The sequence below is a fragment of the Theropithecus gelada genome, chromosome 8 (genome assembly GCF_003255815.1).
Source record: "Theropithecus gelada isolate Dixy chromosome 8, Tgel_1.0, whole genome shotgun sequence".
Taxonomy (NCBI): Eukaryota; Metazoa; Chordata; class Mammalia; order Primates; family Cercopithecidae; genus Theropithecus; species Theropithecus gelada.
The window spans coordinates 115,100,177-115,127,809 of NC_037676.1; the positions used below are offsets into that span (position 1 = coordinate 115,100,177).

At 30.4% G+C, this 27,633-nt stretch overlaps 1 protein-coding gene across 1 annotated transcript in view; it reads right to left on the minus strand.

Annotated features, from left to right (window-relative positions):
* The window catches only part of CSMD3 (CUB and Sushi multiple domains 3), a 1,234,679-nt gene that overhangs the window by 720,453 nt on the left and 486,593 nt on the right, over nucleotides 1-27,633 (minus strand). The window contains exons 7-8 of the mRNA XM_025394338.1: nucleotides 25,963-26,274; nucleotides 4,763-4,840 (exon numbers count right to left, since the gene is read on the minus strand). Coding sequence (XP_025250123.1) covers nucleotides 4,763-4,840; nucleotides 25,963-26,274 — 390 coding nt within the window. The remainder of the gene's footprint in view (nucleotides 1-4,762; nucleotides 4,841-25,962; nucleotides 26,275-27,633) is intronic.

The window sequence follows — 27,633 nt, forward strand, 5'->3', positions numbered from 1 at the left end:
CTGTTCTGCAATTTGCTGAACATACTGACTCCACACATTTGTGTTTTCTCCATGTCTCCATGTTTTCCTTTCCCTCCCCTTTAGCTATCAAAGCCCTATCTAATATTCAAGATTTAGCTTAAGTCCCAATTTTTCCAAAAGATAATCACTCATTTTTTCCATGTTATTCTAATTTATCTTTTTAAATAACTTGAAGTATTTCATTTGGACAATTTTTTATTTAATTAAAAATTACCTTAACATATTATGAATTAATAGCTTCATATACCTTTAGTCATCTATAGAAAAAGATTATATATTTGATAAAAATGGAGAAAAAACATACTTATTTTAATATACCTATTTAATATATTTTCAATAAATATGTCCTAGTTGTTTGATTGACAATACCACCTTATATTTGTTGTCAAAGGACTGATCATTTTCTATGAAAAAATATCCTCTTTCCAATCTTTAAAAGGCTTTTGGAAATATTGTAGCATATGTTTATTAAAATGTGAGTTTTTAAATGTGCGGTGGAAATGAGGAAAAGAGGTGGCATGACTTAAGCTTAACTGCTTTTTTGTATTATGACATGTAACACAGATTATAGGGTAATGAACAAGCAGCTTGTGAATACATTATTAGAAAATAAAAATAAGAAAAATCCCATTTTTTAACATTTCACTATCATTTTGTATCAAAATAAAATTTTGTTAAATATTTTATATGAATTTAAATGACAGTTAACACTCACATCATACTATAGGTCCAGAACGATTCTACATACTTTACGTGTGTCACCCCATTTAGTTCTCACAACCATTTTAGGAGTGACTACTATTATTTTACGCCTCCTACAGGTGAGAAAACTGAGTCTTGGCGAGGTTAAGAAATATGTCCAAAGTCATATTGCTAGTTAATGGGAATCTATATTTAAACTCAGGCAGTCTGATTCGAGAAATTCTACTTTTAACCCGGAGCTCTATAGCTGCTCAAAAAGTTTGACAAGGCAGAAAATATATCATTAACTACAATTCAAAACATTTTCCCAAACATTTTACCTTAAAATGCAGAGCATGTGTATAATTTCACCACTTTCACCTAATTAATCCCAGTTCTTATTATTTTAATTGTCAAGTTATTTCTGTCTGCTTGAAAGTGTCATTTAAACCACCGTTTCTGGACATCTGCAAGTGGAAAAACTTTCTAATTTAAAATGTAAGGATAATGAGAGAGCTTCTGCATGGTACGTGTATTTAATGTTCTTTAATTGTAAATATTTAAAAATTGTTTAAATTAAGAAAAAAAGTACAATATTTCATTTCTTTTGATATTTTTATATTTCAGAATTTCCCATAGCTAAGTGGTGCCAAGACAATTAACTGAAGTTAGTATTCATTCAATCATCTCCTTTCATTTCACAATGCCATTGATGCAACTGGACAGATTTATCACTCATACTTATTTTAATTTGCATAGCAACTTGCATCATTTTAAGAATATGAATGTTCTTTAAAAGTTTAATTACATGAATAGTGTGAGTAAGCATGTTTTCTTATGGCTTCTGATTTTATATAGCCCATAATATACCCTAAAGATACAAATAAGTGGACTCTGACTAAAATTCACCTCCACATTACCTCTTCCAGCTGCTTACATTGTCACTTTTCTCAGATTTTTAAAAATTAGATTGAAATATTTATTTCAACTTACAATATCAAGTGCTTTGGATCTTTTTCTGAACTCAAACATCATTGGTATCAACGCTGTGTTGTTATTTTTATACTAAAACACTTCATATTCTACAAAGCGTTTTGTCTTAACTAATTTAGCTTCCCAGTAAAATATTGAATCCTTGAGGGTTGAAAATATATTTTATTCACTATTTTGCCTTCTTAGTCTAGCATAGTGCTGCCATGGAGGAACTGTGGAATGAGTGGATAATATGGATGAATAAAAGTGTGGATTTGAAGAATAGGAAAGGAAACACAACCATTTATGGCAGGTTCACAGTTTCCTCATATTTCCACAATAATATTCTAGAGGAGCCTACTAAAAAATTTGGAAAGACTACTAGTTCATTAATTTTAACATTGTAAAAATATAAAACCTTTTATATTTAATTTAATTTTTTTAAAATCCATAGTTTCTTTTCTTGGTGAAATCAATTTTTGAAAAAGAACAAGGGGTAGATAGGGGCAATTTAGAGTTCAGGTGTAAAAACTGAAAAAAAAAAAATCTGAATCAGCCATTTAAACAACCAAACTCTGCCCATGAACACTATTGGAGCTTCCCGAATCTCTTGTTAATTCATTTCTTATTTAAAATCTAAAGGTGCCATTATGAGACCTTCAAATACACACATACTTTGGCAGTTTGGGTATTCGATGTCCTCTGTGCTTACACTGACTTTGGGCCGTGCCTATCATAGAATTGATCATTTTTTCAAAGAACACAAGCTTTATTTATTTATTTTTTTATTTTAAAGATGAATGTCAGATAAAAACTGTCTTTCTTTTTACTTATTTTGTCCTAGGTTGAATAAATAATGTTAAAGAGATGAATATGTGAATATGTACTTGAAATAGATATATAATAATGATACAAATTAAAACAATATAACTCTACTGCAAACAACCATGAAAGAATATATTTTTGAAATGAGTTATTAAATACTTTAGAAACAAATTATAGTAAAATGAAATTCAAAATAATGTTGGTTTGCTATTTTATAATGATAGTAAATTTGCAAAAAATATTTTGAAGTGAGAATTACTTATCTTCAAAAAATGAAAAAGCAAGAGTACTTACAAATATTTTTATAGAAAATACAATGAATAAATGCAAAACTTATTTTAAAATTATGGAGCAAATTAACATTTTTGCCTCATATTAACTTTTTGCCTGTCTCAAAGCAAATATTTCTTAAATGAGATATTTTTATTAGAATTTTTTTCCCTAGATATACAGCCATGTCTCAATTCCCTTTTTGTTCACCTTCATAACCCATGTACAGGAAAAGTGAAAATAATATATATTTCCACTAAGGCAATATACTAACAGGGATACAGAGTTACATACACCTTACAATGCCTTGATAAATCCTAGATCTCTTAGCACAAATAGCCTGAATTTTCCTGAATATTTGGAAGTCTGAACCATGCAACATGTCAAATAACACAAGTGTAGACAAAATGAGAAGAGGGTAACCCATTCTAATACGTTTTAATTCTACTTAGAATTCAGAAATAAATATACTGGCCACACGAAATATTAGAAAAAGTGTAGTAAACATAATATTTAATTTTGCTAGCATTTAACTTTTATTTCATGATGACCTGAAGAATTTGGTATGTAAGAGTCATCTCACTTGGCAATTTCTTAAATTTATACTTGTTATTATAGAAAATATGTCTTTCTCTCAAAAATGTGTTGAATAATTTATATATGTCATATTGTAGCATTGCTTATTTTCCTTAAAAACTGACAGTATCAATCTTGAAAATGTTTTTAGCCCCCAAAATACATGAAGAAGTATTAATTATACAACCAAACCCTTTGAAATTAGCTGTTTAGTGCTTTTTAAACAGGTAACCCAACCGGATCAACGATTTCCTAGTGATATCTCTTCTGGTTTTGGATTTGTATTCTCAAGTCTAACTGATAAAATGTAAAAATCACATTTGAAAATTATGACACCATCAAATATTTTATAACATAAGACTCCAAGTTTGTTTCTCGATAATTGACATAACTGCTCAATTTTTGTCAATTACTGTTTATATGTACAAGTCAATAATAAACACTTAGGCAAAGTCCTTTTTGATATAGCTATAATAAATGATTTTTGTTAAAGAAATAATTATAAATTTATTTCATGAGGTGATTTGGAACTGAAGAAAAATAAAATTAAAAAATATGCTCTTGTTGAAGAATGAACGGTAACAATATGTATGAAATTTGAAATAACTACTCATATATTAGCAATGTTATTTTGGAAGTCAGGTATTGTGTCATAAATGGCTTGTTTCAAGGTTTCTAATATGCAACAGTATTGTTGACAATTTCCAGCAACTGCTATTAAATTTTACTACAAAAATATGTAGCTCTACTAAAAAAAGTCATGTTTGGTTATGGTAAGTTAAATGAATGTTCTAATTCAGTGATTCTTAATCTGAGATTTTGGGATGAACTTCAGAGGTTACATGAAGCCCTGATTTTGTAAGTAAAATTGTGTACTTCAGGCCATTTTATAAGATTTTCAAAAAGTGAATAGCAATAATTAATCATTTTATAAAATATTTGATTTCATAGGTTTATGTAAATTAGCTCAAATTAAGAATGTTTTCTCTTAAATAAAAATTGCTATTTTAAAAGTAATCTTTCTTAGAAAAACACTTACGTTGAAATTAAGATATAGTCAATCAAGAATTCCTACAAGAAACCGCCAATTTTAGAAATCTTACTCACTTTCGCCTCACCTTCTAGAACTAAACTTGAGTGTCCTCAAGATTTAAGATTAAAAGAATATTTTTACATCTTGAACTATAAAAGAAACTTTATCAAAAATAATCTGAGGCTGGGAGTTTGCCATGTTAATCCATTAACTCAATACACATTTAAATATAAAATATTGAATAATCATCATGCATGTTATACAGATATTAATGCAGTTAATTTGGTAAATACACAAATATTTTGTAAAACACATACAAACAACACAGACACCACAAACTTCACTCTTGCACTAGAGAAAGTAACAAAAAAGAAGTACACTCACAGATAGAAAACTTGTTGCTGTTGTCTTTCCCTGGAAACAATTTAAATCCTCTAGATTTAAAATCTATGGCCTTTTTCACTAGTTAAGAAAACAAACAAAAACATGTATCAGGAAATACAATTTTAAAATGAAATTCAAGTTAACAAATTTTGTTAGCATGGAATTATGCAAGATAAAGAAACCATTTTCTTAAGCCTGATATAGTACCCAGAAGAATTTTTTTTAAGCAATATAATCACTTAGTAGTAAAACACTAAGCAGTGTAAAAGGATTTTAAAAATTCCACAGGGAAAATCCTGCATATACATATTTTTCAAACTGTGTTTTTTTAAACTGTCCAAATTTTTATATAAAAGTGAAATCTCAGCAGTTTATCATAAACCACTTAAATTCATCAACTTTTATGGAATAAATTAAACTAGCAAAGTAAAAATGCTGGAATATTAGAATAGTGGGAAGGATTTAATAGGTTTGTTCTTTAAAATAAATTTCCTAAAAATTTAGCCTATTTGAAATATTAAGACACATTTAAGAATATGACTTAATTAGAAAAATTTAAAACATATTTTAATATTTCTGTCAATCATTTCTATTCATTATCATTGCTTTTGACACTATGTATGAAAGTGAACTACAGTTATTTGGAGCCCATCAAAAATATCTCACTACTATCTTTAGATATAGTAGTTGTACATATTTATGGGATACATAGGATATTTTGATATAAGCATACAATGTGTAATGATCTAATCTGAGTAATTGGTATATTCATCACTGCAAATATCTATTATTTCTTTGTGTTGAAAACATTCCAAATCTTCCAGCTATTTTGAAATATAAGAGACTGTTAAATATAGTTGCCCTATTGTGCTATCAAATGCTAGAATTTGTCTTCTTATCCTTCTATCTTACTGTAATTTTGTCCCCATTGACCAATCACTCCTCATCACCCTTCCCTACCTCAATTATTGTCTTTTACAAAACTTAGTGTAAACAAGAAATATAATTAACCTGCTCAGTTACAGTGTGGAACTCTTTACATATTACTTTTTACTAGGTTTCCTTAAATGTTATGCAATTAGGTTTTCTTCATGTTATAAATTTTTAAAAAAGCAAAAAAGATTTTTGTTAGATGGTTTAAAATTACTGCTTCACTATTTCTGAATGTCATTCTACGCAATTAGTTCAAATCATGGATATTTATTGGTTTATGAAACATTTTAAGGTAATTTTTTCTTGTTAATAACTTCAAAAGTAGGATAGTAGAGAAAGGGCCTGGTGGTTTATGTGAATATAAGATATGAACTATCTATACACATAGAATATATTTTTAAAAAGAGGTATATTATCTTTGGAGTAGGATTTATAAGACTGATTCTTAGTAAACATTAGTTGTGGGATTTTGGACAAGAATCTGCCTTTTTACCTGCTTTATTCTCTTAAATAAGCAGCTAAGACTAGATGGCCTCTCTCTTTATAGTTCTAAGATTCTTCAATTGTGAATCCTTATTTATGGTGAAAAAATGACTACATCCCTCCCAAGTGACGCTTTTTGTTGCGATTCTCTTCTACCCCCAGCCCCACCCCCATGGTAACCTAAAGTTTAATTCTTCTGAAGTGTTCAGCTGCTCTAAATTTAGTTTTGTCACATGTGAATTTTCTGCTGTCTTAAAATACTTTTTAACAAAATTTGCATTTTGTATTTTCTGGCATAATTCTAGATTTTTCTGTTGGAAACATGAATTATAAGTAGGAATCTACCTCTACTTTTCTCTGCATTATAAGATTTGACTTCGTTAAGTGTTACAAATAGATCTGAAGATTTCATGGTGATTTTAACACAAGTCTGGATTTCAAAAAGAATAAAGAAAACTAAATGAAAAGATTATCAGACCAAAGGAGAAAACGGCAAAAGAATAAAATCCTACAGATCAAAGAGTTCAAAGTTGTAAATAATAAGTTACTAATACTGGGGGGAAGTGGCAGTGTGTGTAGAAGGGGACAGATTAACATGCCTACTTACAAGTACCTCGATTTAATTATTTGGTTGGGTAAGGTTTTTCCTGCTTCTAAAAGCACCTTAGTTTTCTCTTTTATAAGCATCTATATGTCAATTTATCTTGAATAATGATAAATCTATTTTTCTTAAATAAAAACTATAATAATTGTAATACAGATGCAGAAGATGAAAGTTGAGGAGAATATCCATCTTTGGACATGACAAAGTGTGAATTAATAACATAAAATTTAAATTCACAAAAACTATAAAATATATTAAACAGAAAACAAATACTTTAGCTGTTTATATTTTTAATAGAAAGAATAATATATATCTCCTAATGAATAAATTAAAAGGATAAATCACGTATTAGTTATTTAATATTACAATATATGCCATAAAAATATAGCTTTCACCATCCATAAAAGATACATGGCATAAGTCTTGACTTGTCATCAAGTAATGAGTGCTTATGATGACCATATTTAACTTAGAAAATTAACCTGACTTTTTAACCTGATGCATTTCAGTAATAAGCATGTAAAATTTATTATAGAATTAATGTTAAAATAAATAATGGTATTTTATATAGGTTAAGGAAAACGTTTAGACAGTGTGTCGTGTGGCAATTGCCTCCACTTTACGGTAAGCTCCTCAAAAAGGCAGAAAAAATATTTTGCTCATGTCATATTTTTGTTTGATTGATTGTTTTGAGAATGAGTATAGCTCGGTCGCCCAGGCTGGAGTGCAGTGGCGCGATCTCGGCTCACTGGAACCTCCGTCCCCCGGATTCAGGCAGTTCCCCTGCTTCAGCCCCCCGAGTAGCTGGTATTACAGGCGTGTGCCACACCCGGCTAATTTTCGTACTTTTAGTAGAGACGGGATTTCGCCATGTTGGCCAGGCTGGCTGAAACTCCTGTCAGGTGAACCGCCTGCCTTGGCCTCCCAAAGTGCTGGAAAACGGCATGAGCCACCGCGCCGGGTCCTGTTTTTTGTTTGTTTGTTTTTTGAGGAGTCTCGCTCTGTTGCCCAGGCTGGAGTGCAGTGGCATGATATCGGCTCACTGCAACCTCCGCCTCCCTGGTTCAAGCAATTCTCCTGCTACAGGCACAAGTAGTTGGGGTTACAGGCACGCACCACCGTGCCCAGATAATTTTTGTATTTTAGTGGAGACAGGGTTTCACCATGTTGGCCACGCTGGTCTCGAACTCTTGACCTCAAATGATCCACCTGCCTCAGCCTCCCAAAGTGCATGTCATATTTGTATGAGTGCATGAATTAATATATACGATACTGTTAATTCTGAGTCTTTTAACTAAAGGTATTTTGTTGGGAGAATTCCCTTTATTGATCATGAACTACGATGGGAGGAAAGGAGAAAGTAATTTTAAAAAATGAACGCCCAAGATGAAGCATTTTCATTTGCAAATCTCAAGATGAAATACAGGAAAACTATGTATGCTGTAATAATTTTAGAAAGCATTAAATGCAAGATTGATAAGCATATGCACAATTCATTTTCTTTTCTTTCATATGCTAAACAATTTTCAATCATTTTAAAAAATTTTCATTACATTTTCGGTTTGACTTTTTTGCTTAGTGTAATAGAAATATTTTACAATACAGGAAAGGCCTGGCAGGGAAGAATATTAGGCCAGCAATCAAATCCCTCTTTATTTAGTTGTAAGCCCTGGACTCTAGCAAAACCACTTTGTTTTGTAACCTATATTAGTTTCAAGTCATGTAGTGGATTATCACTGTGGCGTCTTCCAGGTTGTTTGTTGTCTTCAAGATCAATATAAATTCAAAATTGCATTTAAAAACTTACGAAAAGAAAATGATATTGATTGAGTCTTACTTAAACCTCATCTAATTTTCATGTTAATCAGCTAAAGTCATTATTTGAAAAGATTTAAATTAAAATGTCTACTATAAAAATTAACCATATATTCACACATATAAATCATAGCTGGATTTTGTTTCCAATACCAACTTTTATGGTGTAACAGGCATTTGTCTTTATGTTTTATGTTACAAAAACTTTCTAAGTGTAACTTGAGAACATGTGGTATTGGTGGGATAAGACAGATTGGAAAGTAGTATATGTAGTGTTGGTATTGGCCTTTAATGTTAGGAAATTGATCATATTAAATAGATGTAGTAGAAGGAAATTTAAGTATCAGTTGGAGATTTGGAAAAGGTAACCTTTAATTGGTCCTTTTATCACTGAGCTTCTATAACTTAAAGTCATAAAACATTTCCTGGCTTGAAGTTCCTTTAAAAATTGAATCCCTCATTACATAATTTCAAAAGTTACATAGCTGAAATATATTATTCTATTTCCTTGCTATGCATATATAGTGAAAATATGTGATATGCAGAACATTTATCTTTGAAAAAGAAGAAACAGACATGTTTAGTATTAGTTAGCAGAACATTGTTTTAATTAGCAATAATTTGCTTTCATGTTTGCATGAGGCTCTCACAGAAGACAGTGGCATTTATTAAATGCTTTCAGAACATTCTGAAGCCCTCCTCATTTTCCACTTAGATTATATTCTAATACAATAATGAAGGTAAAATGAATGGAATACTCTAACCTTGTATTTATTTTATTTTTCCAAACTTGTAGTATTTATTTTAACAATAAAGTATCTTGGAAGTGTCAGTAGCTGTATTATAAATCTATAATTCAATCATATCGTAATTCTTTTAAAAAGGAAAATAATTTCTTATGAACAAGTAAGTCACTAGTAGCTTGTTAATGTTTTTGTTTATTTTTGCTTCATTTTAACCTTTCTTTTCAAATGTACAATAATGCCTTTCTCTTCTTCTTTTGTACTGTGTTTGATGATACCTAGATGTGCGTTTCCCACTTTTTATTTTGAATTTATTAATTATAATCTTATCTTTCACTTTATAGTAAACTAATAAACTATACTACTAATAAAATAATTTCCTTTTAATGTTTTGGATATTGAAAATAACTAACATGTCTCATGTGTGTGTATTTGATTTTGAGAAAGTGGCACATATCGGCCGGGCGCGGTGGCTCAAGCCTGTAATCCCAGCACTTTGGGAGGCCGAGACGGGCGGATCACGAGGTCAGGAGTTCGAGACCATCCTGGCTAACACGGTGAAACCCCGTCTCTACTAAAAAATACGAAAAACTAGCCGGGCGAGGTGGCAGGCACCTGTAGTCCCGGCTACTCGGGAGGCTGAGGCAGGAGAATGGCGTAAAAACCCGGGAGGCGGAGCTTGCAGTGAGCTGAGATCCTGCCACTGCACTCCAGCCTGGGCGACACAGCGAGACTCCGTCTCAAAAAAAAAAAAAAAAAAAAAAAAAAAAAAGAAAGTGGCACATATCACTATTGACAGTACATTTATTTACATGAGTACTAAGACTAATCAGTCACTGACTAGGAAGTTAAAGTAATGTCAACACACAGTGTGCTATTTTTGGCATTTCGCTTACTGGATTAGGAGTTAGCAGACCTATGTTCCGAGTCTATAAGACATGGGACATGTTGACTAACTTTGCTATTCAGTTCTAAGAGATGTACTTCTTAGCTATTTAGGAGTAGAATTTGGGCGAGAAGAAAGAAAGACTAATGTAATCAGAATTATCAGTTCTATTTCAGAGATTTAAATGTGTAGGGGAGTTATAAAATTATTTAACTGTATAAAGATGACTTTTTTGTTGTTGATTTATAAGTAAATAGTGGCTCTATGTTATATATCAACAAGTACAAAAATTTCACTTTCTTTTTCTACATCCTGTACTAGCTTAACAAAACACTTTTCAGAACATACTTATCACAGAGACTGCTAATGATGACTTCTTTGATGTAATCCTTAGACAAAGAAAAATCAAGAAACTATACTGCTGCTAGACTGAAAACTAAACAATACTCCTGCAGTATCTCCTTTAACATCTTTCATATAAGGTTTACTACTGTATTAATAATACAAACTTCTGAGAAAGTAATATGACTTATAAATGTTTCTGTAGCATAATTTTTAAAAAAGTAACTAGAGGTATCCTGCAACAATTAGATAAGGTTTCTGGGTCACATAGGAAGAAGATATAATAGAAAACTCAGTGGCATAATATTAAGTAGCTCATAAATCTTTGTGAAAAATATTTTATTTCAAAATATGTTAGAAATAAATGAAGATAAACTTTGTATAACGAAAAGCAATGGCTATAATTTGATGAGAAATGTAGTAGCACAACTAAGTATTTTAAAAAGCACACAAAAAATAAAAATTAAAAAAAAAGTTCTTAAAGCACAGAAAAATTGATTGGTAGAGATAAACATACTAGGGATACACAAGATTTAAAATATTTTTAAATTCATAAATTATGGAATTGAACTAGTTAAGTTTATTAGGAAATAGTATATATTCATTTTTATATTTATTTAAAATCGTAATATACTCTCCATTTATAAAACCGTTAGAGATAAATAATATGGTTCAGAAAAGCCAATACATTTTTTTAAATCTTAAATTCCTAATTATGCCACAATGCTCATTTGTACATATCACTTACTCTTTCATGTATGATGTGTAAATATAAAATGTATGTGATGCTCAATTTTTAGGGTAAAGAAAATATATGATCATAATTTTACTATTGTGCTTAAATTAGATAATAAATTTAGAAATCAACATGTAGCAAGAATCTTTAATGTCAGTTATTTGTACTACCATTATTTACCATTCATAATATTAAGGTCTAGTCAGTCTCAGAAGCCATTCTGATTCATGATGCAATATACCAAAAATTTTTCAACTATTTTGTGTTATGTCTTTTTCACTACGTAGGGATGATATACAAAATAAATTATCTATGTTCTCTGAATTTCTAACTTAAATTTTACTTTTCCATTCAAAGTTAGAAACCTCTCCAAAACTTGGATCAAAATGGAAAATTTAGTAGAAATGTATAAAACCATATAAATACAATCATATTGATTATATGAATATTTATTCAACATATTTCAAGATTCTCCACTAACAAGACCATTTTCTATTTTGCAAAAGAAGATCCTGAAGCTACAAGGTCTCAGTGTTGAAATGAGGTTGACCTAGTTTCCAAATCGTTGGAATCTTATTTTTCAATCATTTTAGGCTAAGAAATAAGTGTAAATTTTTCACTTGGAAAACCAAACAGAGTGGTGAGTATGGAGAGGAGACATTGTGTTTTAATAAAACCAATTTGTTAATTTTCATAGGAATTAAGGATTGGATAAAGTTATTAATTCTTAGGAGACTGTGAACAGACTACATAGCTGGCTAAAAAATCATGTAACTAATCATTGTATAAAGACTCTAAAATTTGTATATGGGCTTTCTTTCTTCCTAGAAATGGAACAAATTCAGGAAACCATAACACTTATGCAGATAACAGCAGATGCACCCGCAATGCTTGGCGTAACAGGTCTTACAGTTATGGTATGCTGTAAAATGTCAGGATTATATGAAAAATGTGGAATTTTTTATATTCTCTTTAGGGATTTTTATAATTGGCAAAATAAAAGTCACCATATGGGAAGAGTTACCATTGGTATAGTTCACAGATACTTTTAACACTTTAAAACTGTCTGCCCTTAATTTAATTGTTTTTAATCTTTATTTTCTGACAGCTTCAAATTAAGTTTTTAAATTGTTTTTGGTTGTACAGTTAGTATCCACTAATTTATGCACTTTCTTGGGACTTTTTTATTTGATATATTATGTTCTCTAGAATACAAGTGATTTTCTGTTTTGTTTTGTTTCTAATTTGTATTTTCATTTCAAAAGTTAATTTTATCATAGATAATTTGATTATAAATCGTAACCCGAAAAATGATAACATTAATATTTTCTTACTCATGGTAAAATATTATTACATTAAATATTTGTTTTGCGCTTAACGTAAGAAATCACTTATGTATACTATAATGCCTTCTAAAATTAGATTAATTAAGAAAGAAGCAACTTTTTGAAAAACAGCAGTCAAAGTTAATGACTTTCTTCAGACTATGGACAGTGGCATATATTCTTCCACTATGAATTTCATTAGTGCATTGAATGATTTTATAAATTTACGAAAAAAATTACATTAAAAAAAGAAGAAAATGAATTGCTTTAATAAATAACAACAGTCCGTCATCCCTGTGATTTCAGGTCATTATATTTTACTAAAGTTCACTAGAAATATTAATCAGTGCCTAGATTCTGTTTAAAATAAACATAGATGGGTTCTGATGGTTGTATCTAATGCAGTGTTTTATCGCTAATTTCATGGCTATTCAAAACGCCAACACACTCATCATACCCATCTATATTTTATATTTGCCTTTCCAGGTCCATTCTCCCTATTCTCCTTGTTCTCTGCCCAGAAGTTTGATCTGAATGGCTACATCCTTGCTACACAAATTGTGGCATTGCATTAGAAGCATTGGCGTCACCTGGGAGCTTGTTAGAAAAGCAGAATATAGCGCACCACTGAGAACTACTGAATTAGAATCTGCAGTTTAACAAGATCCCCAGGTGATTCTTCTTAACATTTAAACTTTTGAAGCACTAGACTCTATCAACAGACTCCTTTAACCTCTGGGGGATTCCAGCAGGAGGATGAAGGGAGGGAGGAAAGTAAGATCAGAATTTTTATTCCACAGGATTCCTTGCCATTGCAATTATTGGAGTTTGTTAGGACTCCTAATTAAAGGGCATTTGTCCTTTCATGCCAGGCTGCAATAAGTGACTTTGTCCAACATCTCACTCTCTTTATCCCAACAAGTTGGGAATCATGACAGCCCAGCTACCGCTACTATAGGTTACAACATGGTTCCTTGTGGTTTCTTTACATTGACTCATTTGGAAATAATCCTTTGTAAGTAAAACTTCCTCAAATTAGGCAACATTCTATTGTTTCTAAATGTACTCTGATGAATACACCACTGGTACATGGAAATTATTAGAGATGTAATTGAAATCTACATCTCAGATACTGCATTCAACATCATCTCTTAATTTATGACCACCATTGTACTTCAAAGGATAATATCTAGGTAGAATTACTGTTGGCTGTTGCTCATCATCCTACCATTGGTTGCTCAGTTTTTTCTTAGAAAATGTTTTGAAAATCTAGACAACACAACTGTGCTGTTTTCTAGCAATTATGTCTGTAAGAGACATAGAGATTCACAAATATAGAGTAGATAAACAGAAATTTAAATGAGTTGGCTGTATTGAAATTGAAGAGTAATTTTATTAAAAGTAAAACTGTCAAGAAAAAATATGGAGTTAATAGAAATCTGAGATGAGTTGAATGTTACACTTTACTTTTGTATAACTTATACATGAGAGCAATATGAATAGTGTTAAATCAAACTGTATATACTTGTATCCAGTATTCCATATCAATATTTCATTAAACTATGTATTCTTTTTTCCTAAGGAAATGAGCTACCTAAGACATTTAAAACTCTGTGCTAATCTTTTTTAAATAAATTTGTTCACATTTATCTTTACCTTACAGGATTTTTATATAGCCAGAGTATATTTTCTTCCTGCAAATGATCCAGAAAGGGGCAATATCACTTACTGGCTATGCATCTAAAGCATTAGGCACTCTATGTGTACTGTCTTATTGAAGTCACAAAATATCCATGTAAAATTATTGCCTCTTTTAAAAGATGTGGAAACAGAGAAGAGCTAAATTAATTGCCCAAGGTTATCAATATGTTAATAAATATGGTCATTCATTTGACTCTAAAACTTCAATACTATCATCTATACCACCTGACTATAGATAACATAATTCCATATATTCAATCATAACTCTCTCAAGTATGTGTCTCAGAAAACCGTAAATAGATGCAATTAGTGTACCTTATCCTAATTTATTCATTTTAATATAAAATTTTAAGTAATTGACAATATTTGACCCTAAATATGTTTACCTTAATAAGGCATAAAAGCTTTATTAACTGGATTTAATATTGAATGAAGACATCACTTATCTGATGATAGTGCCAAGTATAACCCCATGGCCTGAAGCCTCATAATACTTTGTTTTAAAGGTGTGAACAGATGAATTTAAAGGTGTAGCAAAAGCCAACTGCTTTTCAAATCAGTTGAAATTCAAATCATCATCTAGTCCTTTTAGTAAAATCATCTTTGGCTGCATTCGTTTCTAAAGGGAAAGTTCAGAAGAGTTGATGAGGCTTTTTTTTCCTCCCTTAATATAAGCCTCCTCAATGAAAAATTTCTAACATCTCTGGGCTCTGGATAAAATTAATCTATAAATTTCTGTCACTTTAGTTTCATTTGCTATTATGAGAAAATACCATTGGAAGAATAATTTAAATAAAGAAATATCAAGCATTAACAGTAAAAAGCAATAGTCCATGCTTTAGAATACAAATGATGTAATTGTGAAGAGAAAAATATCCTATGCAATGCACCCTAAACCTAACACCATGCTGTTTGCCATATATGAAGGTTCTGCTCTTCCTAAAATTGTAAAGATTAGTTGTGTGGTTTCACTCTGTGCACAGCAGGGTAACCATATGCTCTAGAAAACTACATGCAAGGAAAGCAGCTTGTTGCAAAAGTGGGTGAAAATGCCCTGAAATAATTCTGAACAAGATAAAAATGTCTCTACATAGGACCATTTCTTCATATTCCAAAAGGCAGAGGAGTCTGCTTTGGCATCAGCTTTGAGCACAAATAGAAAGTCTAGCCCCTTCAAAATATTTTAACAAAGAAAAAGATTTAAAAGTCACATACGTCACATTCACTGTGACCATCTCATTCACAGGTAAAACAAGCTCTGGTAACCATTTGGGGAAATCAGCTACACGCAAAACTGTTTCATCTCTGATCTTTAAAGTTAAGCTTTCCCTTTTGATCAATTCAGTACATATTATTATCTTTCCTTATTTGCTCATTCTATTAAAAATGAGAAATCGTGTGTTAATATGATAATAAGCTGACAAGATATCTGATCAATGGTTACAGGTGAACAAAACAAAGTGGTTGAAAATCGGAAAAAAAAAAAAAAAAAAAAAAAAAAAAAAGGTTTCCTTAAAGTACTACTCAAAGGAAATAAGAACATTGAGATCAGAAATTCTTAAAATCTTTACATAGGACTAACTCAAAAGCATGGCTTGAAGGGTAGCATTGGATAAAAATGTTAAAATGGTTACTTGCAGATTTGCCATTTGTGAATAAAATAAACTTTCATTGTTTAATATTGTCATTCAAGTCCTCAGACATTCTGAGTACTTTTATCTAATACATTTTAAAAGTGCATAAACCTGTTAACAAGTAAATTCTAACATTTTATTTTTTCTCTTCTTTCTTCTTAAAGACAACTTATTTAACAAAACGTAAAATAATTAAAAATATAAAAATGTATTCACTGTTATGAATGACATTGCTTTGACAATTTCAAAAATGTGATGAAATAAGGTAATGGATAGAAAATAAGGATGCTATTCAATAAATATGTATTTAAATCATAAACTGGTACATTTCTGAACATGAATTATTAAATAGCCATAGTTATAAACATTGAACACAACTTTCCATTAAGTAACATAGTTAGGGAAAAGTCAAGAGAACAATGGAAAAAGTAAACAAAAAGTATGGCAAGATATTGATAAAGCATACAATGATCAATATTTATATGTAATTCTTCACCCCAAATGTTGATATTCCCCTATTTTATGCATTCACTTTACCAATGTCAAAGTTCTCACATCCAAAATAAATAAATAAAATGAATAAAATTAAGTAATTCTATAAGAATTCTATAAAACCAGATAATTTTTTTAAAGTTATAAATTCTAGAGTCTATTATTAGTTATGCTTTAAAGATGCTATTAAAATAAGTACATTAGTTAGTCTTATAAATAAAGACCAGGGAATTCAAGCAGACAAATATAATTTCACCATATATATAAAATAAGAAAACAATGCTTAAAGATTAACTCCTGAGAATTTCTGATTCGGCAATCAACTTTTGCATACTTTTCTTTTTTTTCTCTTTATTTTATTTTCTTCTTTTTTAAAATTTATTTATTTATTTATTTATTTTTTACTGTTTTACCTCCATCTATTAACCTTTCAGGGATTTGAAACATGGTAAGTAAAGAGAAACTAAACCCTGATGTTTTTTTCTCTTGTTATTTGATACATTGAAAAACAACCATTTTAAAGTATTGAATTTAGGGTAAAATTTAAAATTTAGAGCTAAAATTTGACTTGGTATTGATTTTCTTATTCATCTATTCCTTTATTGATCTTTCCAGTAAAACCATAATGAATGTCAATAGCTCAGCCATTCTTAAAGGTTGCCAAAACTAATTATTGTCATTAATATTGATTCAGAAAATCCATCTGCCTTAAAATATCCCTTCCAGTCATAAATTTCCCACCATTTGAGTCACTCTTATGGAATTAAAGTTTAGCTTTTACTATATTATCCGAGATAGCCTGTCAACATTGTTTTTATCCTAGTGGAAAACAAAAATCCTATGAGGAATAGACAGTGTTGGGACTGTGTGATAAATGTTGTTCTCTCTCCATGATGATCATCTTCGTCTAAGTTCTTGCTACTTAATGTGTGAGCAAACCTAGAGATCTGTTAGAAATGCGAAATCTCAGCTCCAACTCCAATTCCGTCAAGTCACAACCTGCATTTGAACAAGACTACTAGATGATTCATGTCCACAATGAAATTTGAGAAGCATACTATAAGACCTATATTCCACATAACTATCAACTGTTACTTGCATTTCTGTATATCTTACTGTTTTGTCTGATTGCACCTATTCACTTGAAATTTCTTCTTTAAATTCATGCTAAAGTGACTCCTTTAAAAATTACATTTGGTAATACATGTTCCCTGCTAAAGTCCACCAATGGTTTAGATAAAAATAAAGCTCATTTTTAAGGCCTAAAAGTCAAACGGTGTTTTTCCTACCTATATTTCCCACCTCATCTACCTTACTCTCCTCCTGGCGCATTGAGTACCAGAATTAGTGGGTTTTCTTTTTCTCAAGTTACAACTCAAGCTCTTTATAACTAACTGTTTTCTTTTCCTGGTGTGCTTTCTTCTCTGAGAAACTGCAAAGCATAACTCCAAGAGCGTCTCTGTCTCCTTTCTGTTATTTAAGTCTCAGTTTAAATTTTAACTCCCCAAAGAGGCCTTTCCTTACCATCCAAACTAAGGTAGGAATCCATCTATCTTACCATCAGACAATTATTTACTTGTCTATTGTCTTTTTCTTCCTCACTTGAATATAAGTTCAATAAAGCAGGGTCTACTAAGTTTTGTTCAATACTGTATACCCAGCAATTGGAAGACAGCTTGGCACTCAGTGGATATTTTGAGAAAGAAAAAAAATTAAAAGAAAAGAATATGGAACAGAAAAATGTGAAAAGAAATAAAGAGAAAAAAGAAAAACAGAAAGAAAAAAGAAAGAATATAGAAAAATGAGTGAATAAATAAATAGTAGAATGTGGTGGTGAAGAGAGTAAGAATAGCACTGTCATCTGTTGTTAGAAATAACACTGCTTAAAAGAACAGCTAGGACTGGACCTCCAAATAAAGAAGCTTTCAAACTTAAGGCACAAATGTGGGCATTGGGCCCAGGAAAAAAAAAAAAAAAATGTACATGTGGCTGATTTCACATTTAATGAGATAAGTACATTGCTAATCTCTAAATTCCTTGATGGTAGCATTGGCCACTTCTGTGTTTGTTTTCACATTGGCTATAAATAATCATTAAAATAAGTACATGTCAGCTCAACACCAGTAGGGAATATAAAGTGATGGCAAATACATTAATTAATACATAATATCTCTCTATAGAGTCATAGACTTTTAGGATTAAAAGGGACAGTAACAATCATATTATTAAGATACTCTTTGATGCTTTAGTCATTTTTAAATACCCACTTTGTCCATTACAATCTATGCTTGAATGACTTTGGGAATTCACTGCTTCCAGTAGAACACAATTTATATTTGAAAAAAAAAAAAAAAACCTGAATGTTAGATCAGTCTTCTTTATAATAAACTGCTTTGCACTGTCTTATGGTTCCATACACTAAATTTTACAACCTATGCCAGAGGACAGATTTAATCTCTCTTACACAGAACAACATATCAAGCATTTGAAGCCAGTTTTACCTCATCCTTCCTCACGTGCCATACTTGTTTTGTGGTAATTCTTTCTCTTATAATTGACCTATAATTTTTCTCTATAATCTAATCTCCAAACTTTTCCTTTGGGAATAGAGACTATACAACATACTTTTGAATTCATCACATGCTTAGTGAAAGATAAGATGTACAATAAAACCCTGATAACTGATTACTTGCTGAGCATACATTAGTATCCATAAAAATATATTTACATGACTACTCATAAACTAACTCCCTCATTGTTATAATGCTTATTAAGATTTTAAAAACAACATGTTTTAGATTTAGAAATTTATACTTTATAAAAGTCTTAATAGAATATTTGAAAATAGTGTAAGTTTCTTGCAAACACTTGAAAACACTTAAAATATATTTTATGCATAATAATATAGCCTATTAGTGATGAGCACGTAATAGGCACCTAAAAATTGCTGCTTTCACACAATGCAGTTTTTGAGGTAGAAGAGTGTTACACCAGTTATTGAATCAAATTTGTTACATAGTAATCTTAACTTCTGACATAAACTGGCAATTTAATGTGAATATTAAATGTGTATAATCGTTTGCTGTTTTCTTATTTTTGTTGAGCCTTATAAATATTCAGATGAGCTTACTTGAAAACAATATAAATTATAGTAATAATAAAAAATTGCTGCTTCTTTGGATTAAAAGTGGTCACCTAAAATAAATGTTTTATGCTGAATTAACTGTTCTTACCTTAAACTTAAGAATAATAAATAATGTACTTATTTAAAAACTGTTAGAGTTTCTTTTAGGCTCTAGTTTTGGAGGAGAAAAGTCTATATCATATTCAATCTCAATTCAACATAATTTCATGTAACTTTATTAACCAAAGTAATATTCCACTGATATGGTCATTAGCATTAAATGTACTGTGGCATAACTGAGTATACTATGTCAAAACAAACAGTAGTAATGGCTATAAAAGCCCCATAACACACATTTAATTCTGTAAGATATTGTAGTTATCTAAGTTAAATTCCCATTGGGAAGTCCAATAAAAATAATTAATAATTATTATATGTGTATATGAAAACATTCCCAGAAGAATATATCCAAATTTTGTACTTAAAAACAGCAACTATCAAGACTGTTCTTTAACAGCTGACAGAACTTGTCCACATATTGAAAAAATAATAGTAGAAATATAATTCTACTAAAGTCTCCAAGAAAAGCAATGCTAAAGTAAAATAGAGTGGATTAAACACATCTTAATTATTATTTAACATAATAAAATATGACAAATAACTCCTTGAGACAAGATACCCAATTGTGCTTATAATCTATGTTATTTCAACTTTAACATCACTTAGTGAAAGACCACATATCAGACACTAAATGAATCTTGAATGAATCAATACTAGTCTAGGACTATCAATACTAGTCTAAGACTGGATTTTTATACGGTCTCTGCCAGGCCATAATTTTCTCTACAAAATAATGATATTGTACTAGATGATCTGTAAGTTCCCATCTAATTCTAAAATAGATAATTCTGGAAACACAGGAAAATTTACTTATCATTTCTAAAATCATATCATTACATAGGTTTTGCTATTTTCAAGTCAACGTTAGGTAAATTCCTTAAGTTTATAAAATCAAGCTTTAGAGTTTAGGGATTATTGAAAAAGATTTTTAAGTTAAATATTAAATGATATCAAAAGAGATCTTACAGCTAAGGCAGCAAATTATTCTGATGAATTTACAAATGTCACTAGATATATGTTATCTAATTTTAAACATCTGGATATTTTGTAAATAAAAAGTCAATTATTTTTAAGCTTACTTATCTTAATGTGTATCTTCCTTCAAATGTAAACAATTTATTTATTTTTGTTACAGGCTATTCTGCCTAAATACCCACTCAAACCATTTTCAATGAGTCTTAGTAACATAAATATAATCTACTAGTTTCAAATATTTATTCATTTTTCTTCCTTTTTTTTTTTTTTTTTTTGAGATGGAGTCTCGCTCTGTCGCCCAGGCTGAAGTGCAGTGGCCGGATCTCGGCTCAGTGGAAGCTCTGCCTCCCGGGTTCACTCCATTATCCTGCCTCAGCCTCCCGAGTAGCTGAGACTACAGGCGCCCGCCACCACACCTAGCTAATTTTTTTGTATTTTTATTAGAGATGGGGTTTCACCGTGTTAGCCAGGGTGGTCTCGATCTCCTGACCTCGTGATCCACCCACCCTGGCCTCCCAAAGTGTTGAGATTACAGGCGTGAGCCACCACGCCTGGCCTCATCTTTCAATAATTAGTTCAAATATTCTCTGAGCAGCGCTCTTTGATTCATATTTAGAGGTTGTTAGTCCCTCTACTGTAATTCAGTAACATTCTAAAAGTGCTGCTATGCAAGTGTTTCTCATAATAAATTTGTGATTATTCTTTTTATTTAAAGTTATGTAGACTGTTCTATGGCATAGATTGTATTGTTCATTCTCATATACCTGCTATCCAGTACAATGTCATGCACATCACAAGAGTCAATACGTATTTTGTGAATAAAATTAAAATAACAACCATCCTATGATGCAGGTGTTCTTAGCTAGAGTTGTGACTTTGGGAATTGAACTTACTGCTCAAGATCATAAAGCTAACAAGGAGCAAAGTATAGTCTCAGCCTAGTTCTTTGACCAAAACTCAAAGTTGATAGTAAGCATTTTTTTTTTAATCTTTCCATTGGGAGAAAATACCTAAGACTTTAAGGCACTTCCGATCATTACTATGTTTAATGCTTATAATAACCCTGATGTAATATTATGATACTACAAAAACTACTTTGCAAATATAAAAATTGAGCTATAATTGTTCATTTGACCTGAACAAACTCTCACACATAGTAGTTGGCAAAGGTGGACTAAAATTCAGTCAATAAATATTAAATTCTCATTTTGAGGACTATTGGACACATATACAGCAAAGTGTGGTGTGGTGTTAATATGCATTTTTAAGTGATCTAAACCAACATTATTTATTTTCTTTCTCTTTTGCTTCTTTTTATCTCAATGTACAAAGAATCTTCAAATGGAGGAGACTGGAAATAATTTTCTGTTACTGAGAAAAAGTAGAACCTTAAAAAATTAAGATAATTTAAATTATTGATGTTTTAACTATAATACAATAGGAAAATTAATTGGAATGGTACCCTATAAAGAACTGAAAATACATTTGAGAAATATTTCAAGTTTTTCCAGATTATTCATTAATTTTACAGTTGTTATTTAAATAAAATAGTTACAGTGATTGACTCTATACACATGAAGTACAAAATACTGTGTCTAATCCATGTTTTCTATGTGTTTATAATAATATTGATGTCAATTATTAATATACGCCCCAGTGTATAAAAATAGATAAATTGGGAACCATTAATGATCAAAAGACATTTTAAAACTGAAAGTTTAACTGTAATGTGAATTAAAAAATTAAAAATATTAAATTATTATGTACTGCAAAATAGCATGAACTTGCAGACATCGAATGGACCTATGCTATAGTAATCTCTTATATTTCTGTTTTACACTGTAATTAACTTTAGCAAAATAATATCCATTAGAATATTTTTCATAGGACATTTTTGACTTTATAATTTTCTAATGGTTAATTATAAAATTATTTTGATCTTATAATTGTTCAGGGGCTATAAGCAAAGCCTTTATATCCAGTTCCATTTTGTGAATTTTGAACTACTAATACAATAAAAGCAATATATTATTATGGATTAATGACGATATTGTTGCCTTTATTTTTAAAAAACTGGCATAACTGTGACAAAATGTAGTTACCTTTAACACTGAAATATGTAGAGATTTCATTATTTTGAAGAAGGTAATTTCAAGCCTTTAATTTAAGTGAATTTTCTAGCAAGTGAAATTGTAAATACTTATTCATTAGTTTGACAACTATTTTTTAAAAATATCTATTGGTCAGAAACTGTACTAAGTACTGAAAATGCAGCATGAATAAAACACATCCATTCCTTGTTCTCAGACAGTTTAAATATTACAGGAAAAGTTATAGGGCTGATGATTACAAATGCCTTTTATAACAATGGCAAGTTATAAGAAGAATACCTAACCTTCCTAGAGGTAACAATTTAAGCTAAATCTTGGAAAGGAAATTAGAATTATGTGGTTAAAAGGAACAAGGATTAGCTTCTCAGAGTACCTTTAGGGAGAAAAGAATACAGTGTTTGACTAATTAAAATAAATTGTGTTTTGCAAAATAATAGAGTGATTGTGAGAGTTACATGAGATGAATTTGGAAATATGGAAAAAACCCAGATCATGTAGTTTTCTGTGGGTCCTCACCAAGTCTCTACTTTACTCTTAAAGGCATTGAGAAATCACTGAAAGCTTTAAAAGAGTCGAGTTAGATGACTGGATTTTTATTTATAAAAGTTCATTTTAACTACATTGTGGATAATAGATTAGAAGAGTACAATTTTTTTTTTCTGAAATATCTAAAAAAAATAGTTTTGGGTTGTTTACCAACTTATTGAAAAAGTAACTTAAAAGGCTCACTCTCTGCATACACACTATAACTTCTTTAGTACTTTGATCAGAATTCATTTTACAAAATCTATCTTGTACAACTAGAATGGGTTTCTCTATGTCCTCGACTCTATTGCAGTGTCCTGCAGGAACGGGTCATGCATTATTTATCTTTATTTCCTCTAGAACAGAATCTGGTACTGAGTAAAGATTTTAGTCATTGTGTCTGAGCCAAAATTATTATTTTCAAAATAATACTGGCTTGATGTCAGCCATTTCCAGTTTAGAAATTTGGACCTGCTGGTAATCAAGTCTTAGAAGATAGTTTCATAACTAAGGGCATAGCTATATTTTGAGAACTTTAGTAAACCCTAAGCAATAGAATAATAGGTTTCCTCTACTGTTAACACTGATATTTTTGCCCATAATACTAAGAGATTGTGTCTAGAGTGTAATAGATAAGTAGCAAACCAAAATCACTGAAATAGTAGTGAGAAGAAGAAACAGAAGAACCAATTTGAATTAAAAGAGATAGGTGATAAAAGTGTAACAATTTAAGTCACTGTCAACAATGATGAATACATTAAAAATGTGTTCCATATAATGTTTTACATCTAATTTTAAAAATAAATGAGGAATACATTTCCAAAGTACATGGCACCACTGAATGCATATTAAATTCAAAATCACCATTTTGTAAAGAATATGGGGAAAGGTAAAACAGGTATCAATCTCTCAAACAGCGCTAGGAGCTTATGATAACAACGGGGAAAGTTTGAGCACTGATTTGGAATCTACCCAAGAACTACTCTTGATGCTTAATTAAAATTTACTTGAAGAAACTTAAAAATTTTATATGGAACCATTTTAAAATTATTTAATTTAATTTAATAGTTGACTATCACCTTTTCTAGTTTCAGTCTGAATTATTTTTCCAAGTTATATAAAATTTTAATTTTTAACCACAAAGTGTCTCACACCACTTGATGGCAAACTTTGGCTAAAGCAGAAATAGTATTATTAGTTGGTTTTACGATAAACTTATGTCAGAAATTATCCTCCTTCTATATGATGGGTAATAATAATTTCCAGGTAGCCTACCAATATTAGCTCGTGAAGTTTTCCAAAGAGAATGAAAAAATAGTTTTTAACATTTTAATATAATTTTACCTACTTAAATTTTCTAGTAATAAGACAAAAACTGTTTACTTGATTGTGCAAATCAAAATTTTACCACGGTCCCTATATTCTTATGAATGAATATTTATAATAGGAAAGTGAATACGGAATCAAGGTGATATTGATTTAATCTTTTTGAGAAGACTATTACCAGTTAAAAATTCATTTTAGAATGTGCCTCGTTAAAGAGAATCAAAGTAAGTACTTTCAGTACAAATTCTAATGGAAACAAACTTCTGAGATATTTTTGTATAATTTTCAATTAATGTATGTAAAGATGTCTTGATTTCTATCCTTCTTGTGCTCTAAGTATTGAATGGCTCCCCATTACTTAAATCATGGTCTGTATAAACCATTCCTAATCACACTACAAAAACCATAGTCAGTTTAGAGAAAATATTTTGATATCTTTGAAATGTAGCAGATATTTTATACATGAAATATGTTCAATTAATGTTCTTACTGATACATATATTGATATAATTAAAGACCTTTTATTCTTTTACACTACATTGAATTTTTTTCCTAAACTTCTCTATGACACTTGCCACCAAGAAACAGAAAAATGTGTTTTCTAGACTTCTTTGTTTTGTAAAAGGTAGGCTTATATTAATTGAGTAGAAAATTACCAATGTATGATGTGGTTTTATGTCATTTTTCTCTAAAAATAAATTTGACACTTAAAGACTACTTAAATTTTGGAGCCATAATATCAACGAATAGCTGTTACCTTTTCAAAATGGAAATCTTTCAATGCAATCATACGGGTCAGGCAAAGAATAAGCTATGTAAAATGATCACCAGACATAGCATTTCTATGTTTCCCAATCAAACTGTACATATTCTCAAGTACTAACTAACATTTGCATAACATAAAAATATCATGCAAATGCCAAAAATTACTACATGGAATAAATCATCTATGGGTAAATATGCACTTATTAATCAAAACTGACTACTTTATTTTCCTGTTTCATGAACATCATAACTGGTATGGAATAATAATAAGTATTTGGTATTTGTTTTTACTGTCCTGTTTATGAATTATGTCTGTTCAAATTTTTCCCCCTCCCTCTCCAACATTTGCATTGACTTTGATTTATTTTTAAATTTCAATTTCTATGCTTTCAAATTATTCCAGTTTTCGGTGTTACTATCCATATTTTTCAGCTACTGCAAACTTTTTCTTTTGCTTTCTACATCTTGGCTCTCTTTCCACTCATTCTCTAATTAGAATCATTACCAAAATATAGCTTTGGCTGTAACTAAATGGGCACAAGTAAAATAACATCCAATACCTCTATGAGTAACAACTGCAAGCTCTTTAGTTCTTTCTATCTGTTCAGCATGTCTTGGTCTTCTCCTGGTACTTTGTGTATCTGCTTGATGAGGAGAGAGCCCGTCCTTGGACGTGTTGGGGTCCAGACCTGAATTTCTGAGACTTGTAACTTGCACTCGCTGTTCCTCGGAAAGTCTATGGATGGTGACAGCTGTAACACTGGATACAGTAACATCTGCAGGTGTGCTAGCAACAGCAAGAGCACCAGTGGTAGTCCTGTTATGCTCCTCTAACTCACCAGTGGAGGTAGTGTGGGTCAATGTAGAAGAACCTGTGGGACACAGTAGCACTAGATGCTAACTTTTTCTTTTTAAATTTTGTTTATTTTTTCTGATAAGTTTAATCAGTCATATTCTCTTCTATTACCTTAAGGATAATCAACATGAAGAGGCAAAACACAAACACGCCAGTAAATTGTGAAGCACACTAGATCTGTTGGTTTGTTTGTATCAACCATTCTATGAATAGATATACACACAAAATACACCACATTTTAACTGTAATACATTGAAGGGAGCAGGTAAAAGAATAAACCCTTTATGTGGCCCTGAATCAATCTTCTAAAAAAATCTACAGATGAATTTCAGCAACAAATGCCTGGCAAGTGTCAGGTTTTGATGGAATGGGTAACTAGGTAACCACACTTTTCTCAAAAGTATGCTTTGAATAGTCTGCCATATCTCTTCAGAAATTCTGGGAAAAACATCAAAATTTTGTATTTTAAGACAAGCAAGTGAAGAAAAGAGAATTTAAAATCAAAGCCAAAATGAAAACAAATGATGGGGAAAAATGAGACACTAAAATAACCACTATAAGACAATGTCTTTCTTAACCTCATTTGTCGTGAGCTCTCTAAGTACCTTAGAATTTACTGAGTTTTTAAAAATCAGTTAATAAGTTTTACTATTTTTACATAATGTTGTAGTTTAACCAATTCTGAACTAAATAAAATTAAGCAAATTATTTAATTTAGAAGTGGTTGAAAATTAACTATTAGTAAACAGCATGGAACTTTAATTCATACACACTAGTTGTAACTATTGGTTGGGAATTTCTAAATATCTCATAAGCATTCCATAGTGTGTATATATGTGCATGTGCATATAATATTACCACATTTTTATTCTAATTAAAGATTTTTTAATAATTTAAAAGTATGTATTCAAAGTGTCAAACTAGGGTTTGCTTTTTCATTTTACTTTTTTTTTTAAGGTTGGTCTTAGTGGTTCATAATACTTATATAATGAAAAAAGTAACTTTATAAAAGAAGCATAAAATAGAATGGGGGTATATTTAAAAGGACCTTGACAACTAAAGTCCTTAACAGCAACAACAGCAACAACAAAAATTATTGAATTTTGGAGTTGCAGCTACTAATTAGGAATCATAGTCAGATCCCGGTTGGAAAACTTCTGAATATTTTCTAAAGCCAATGAGTGGTATATGTTTTTATACATTTTTCTTCTCAACATTTCAAAATTCTGTTACCAATGTTTAATTAGCTATTTTAGATAAAAATGCATAGGGATATTTTAACCATTCTGAAAGAGTAAATAAAAGCAATGTCAATATGGTTTGAGAATACTCTGCCTTTCTTTGTTTTTTTTTTTTCCTCTTCTGCTGTAGGAAG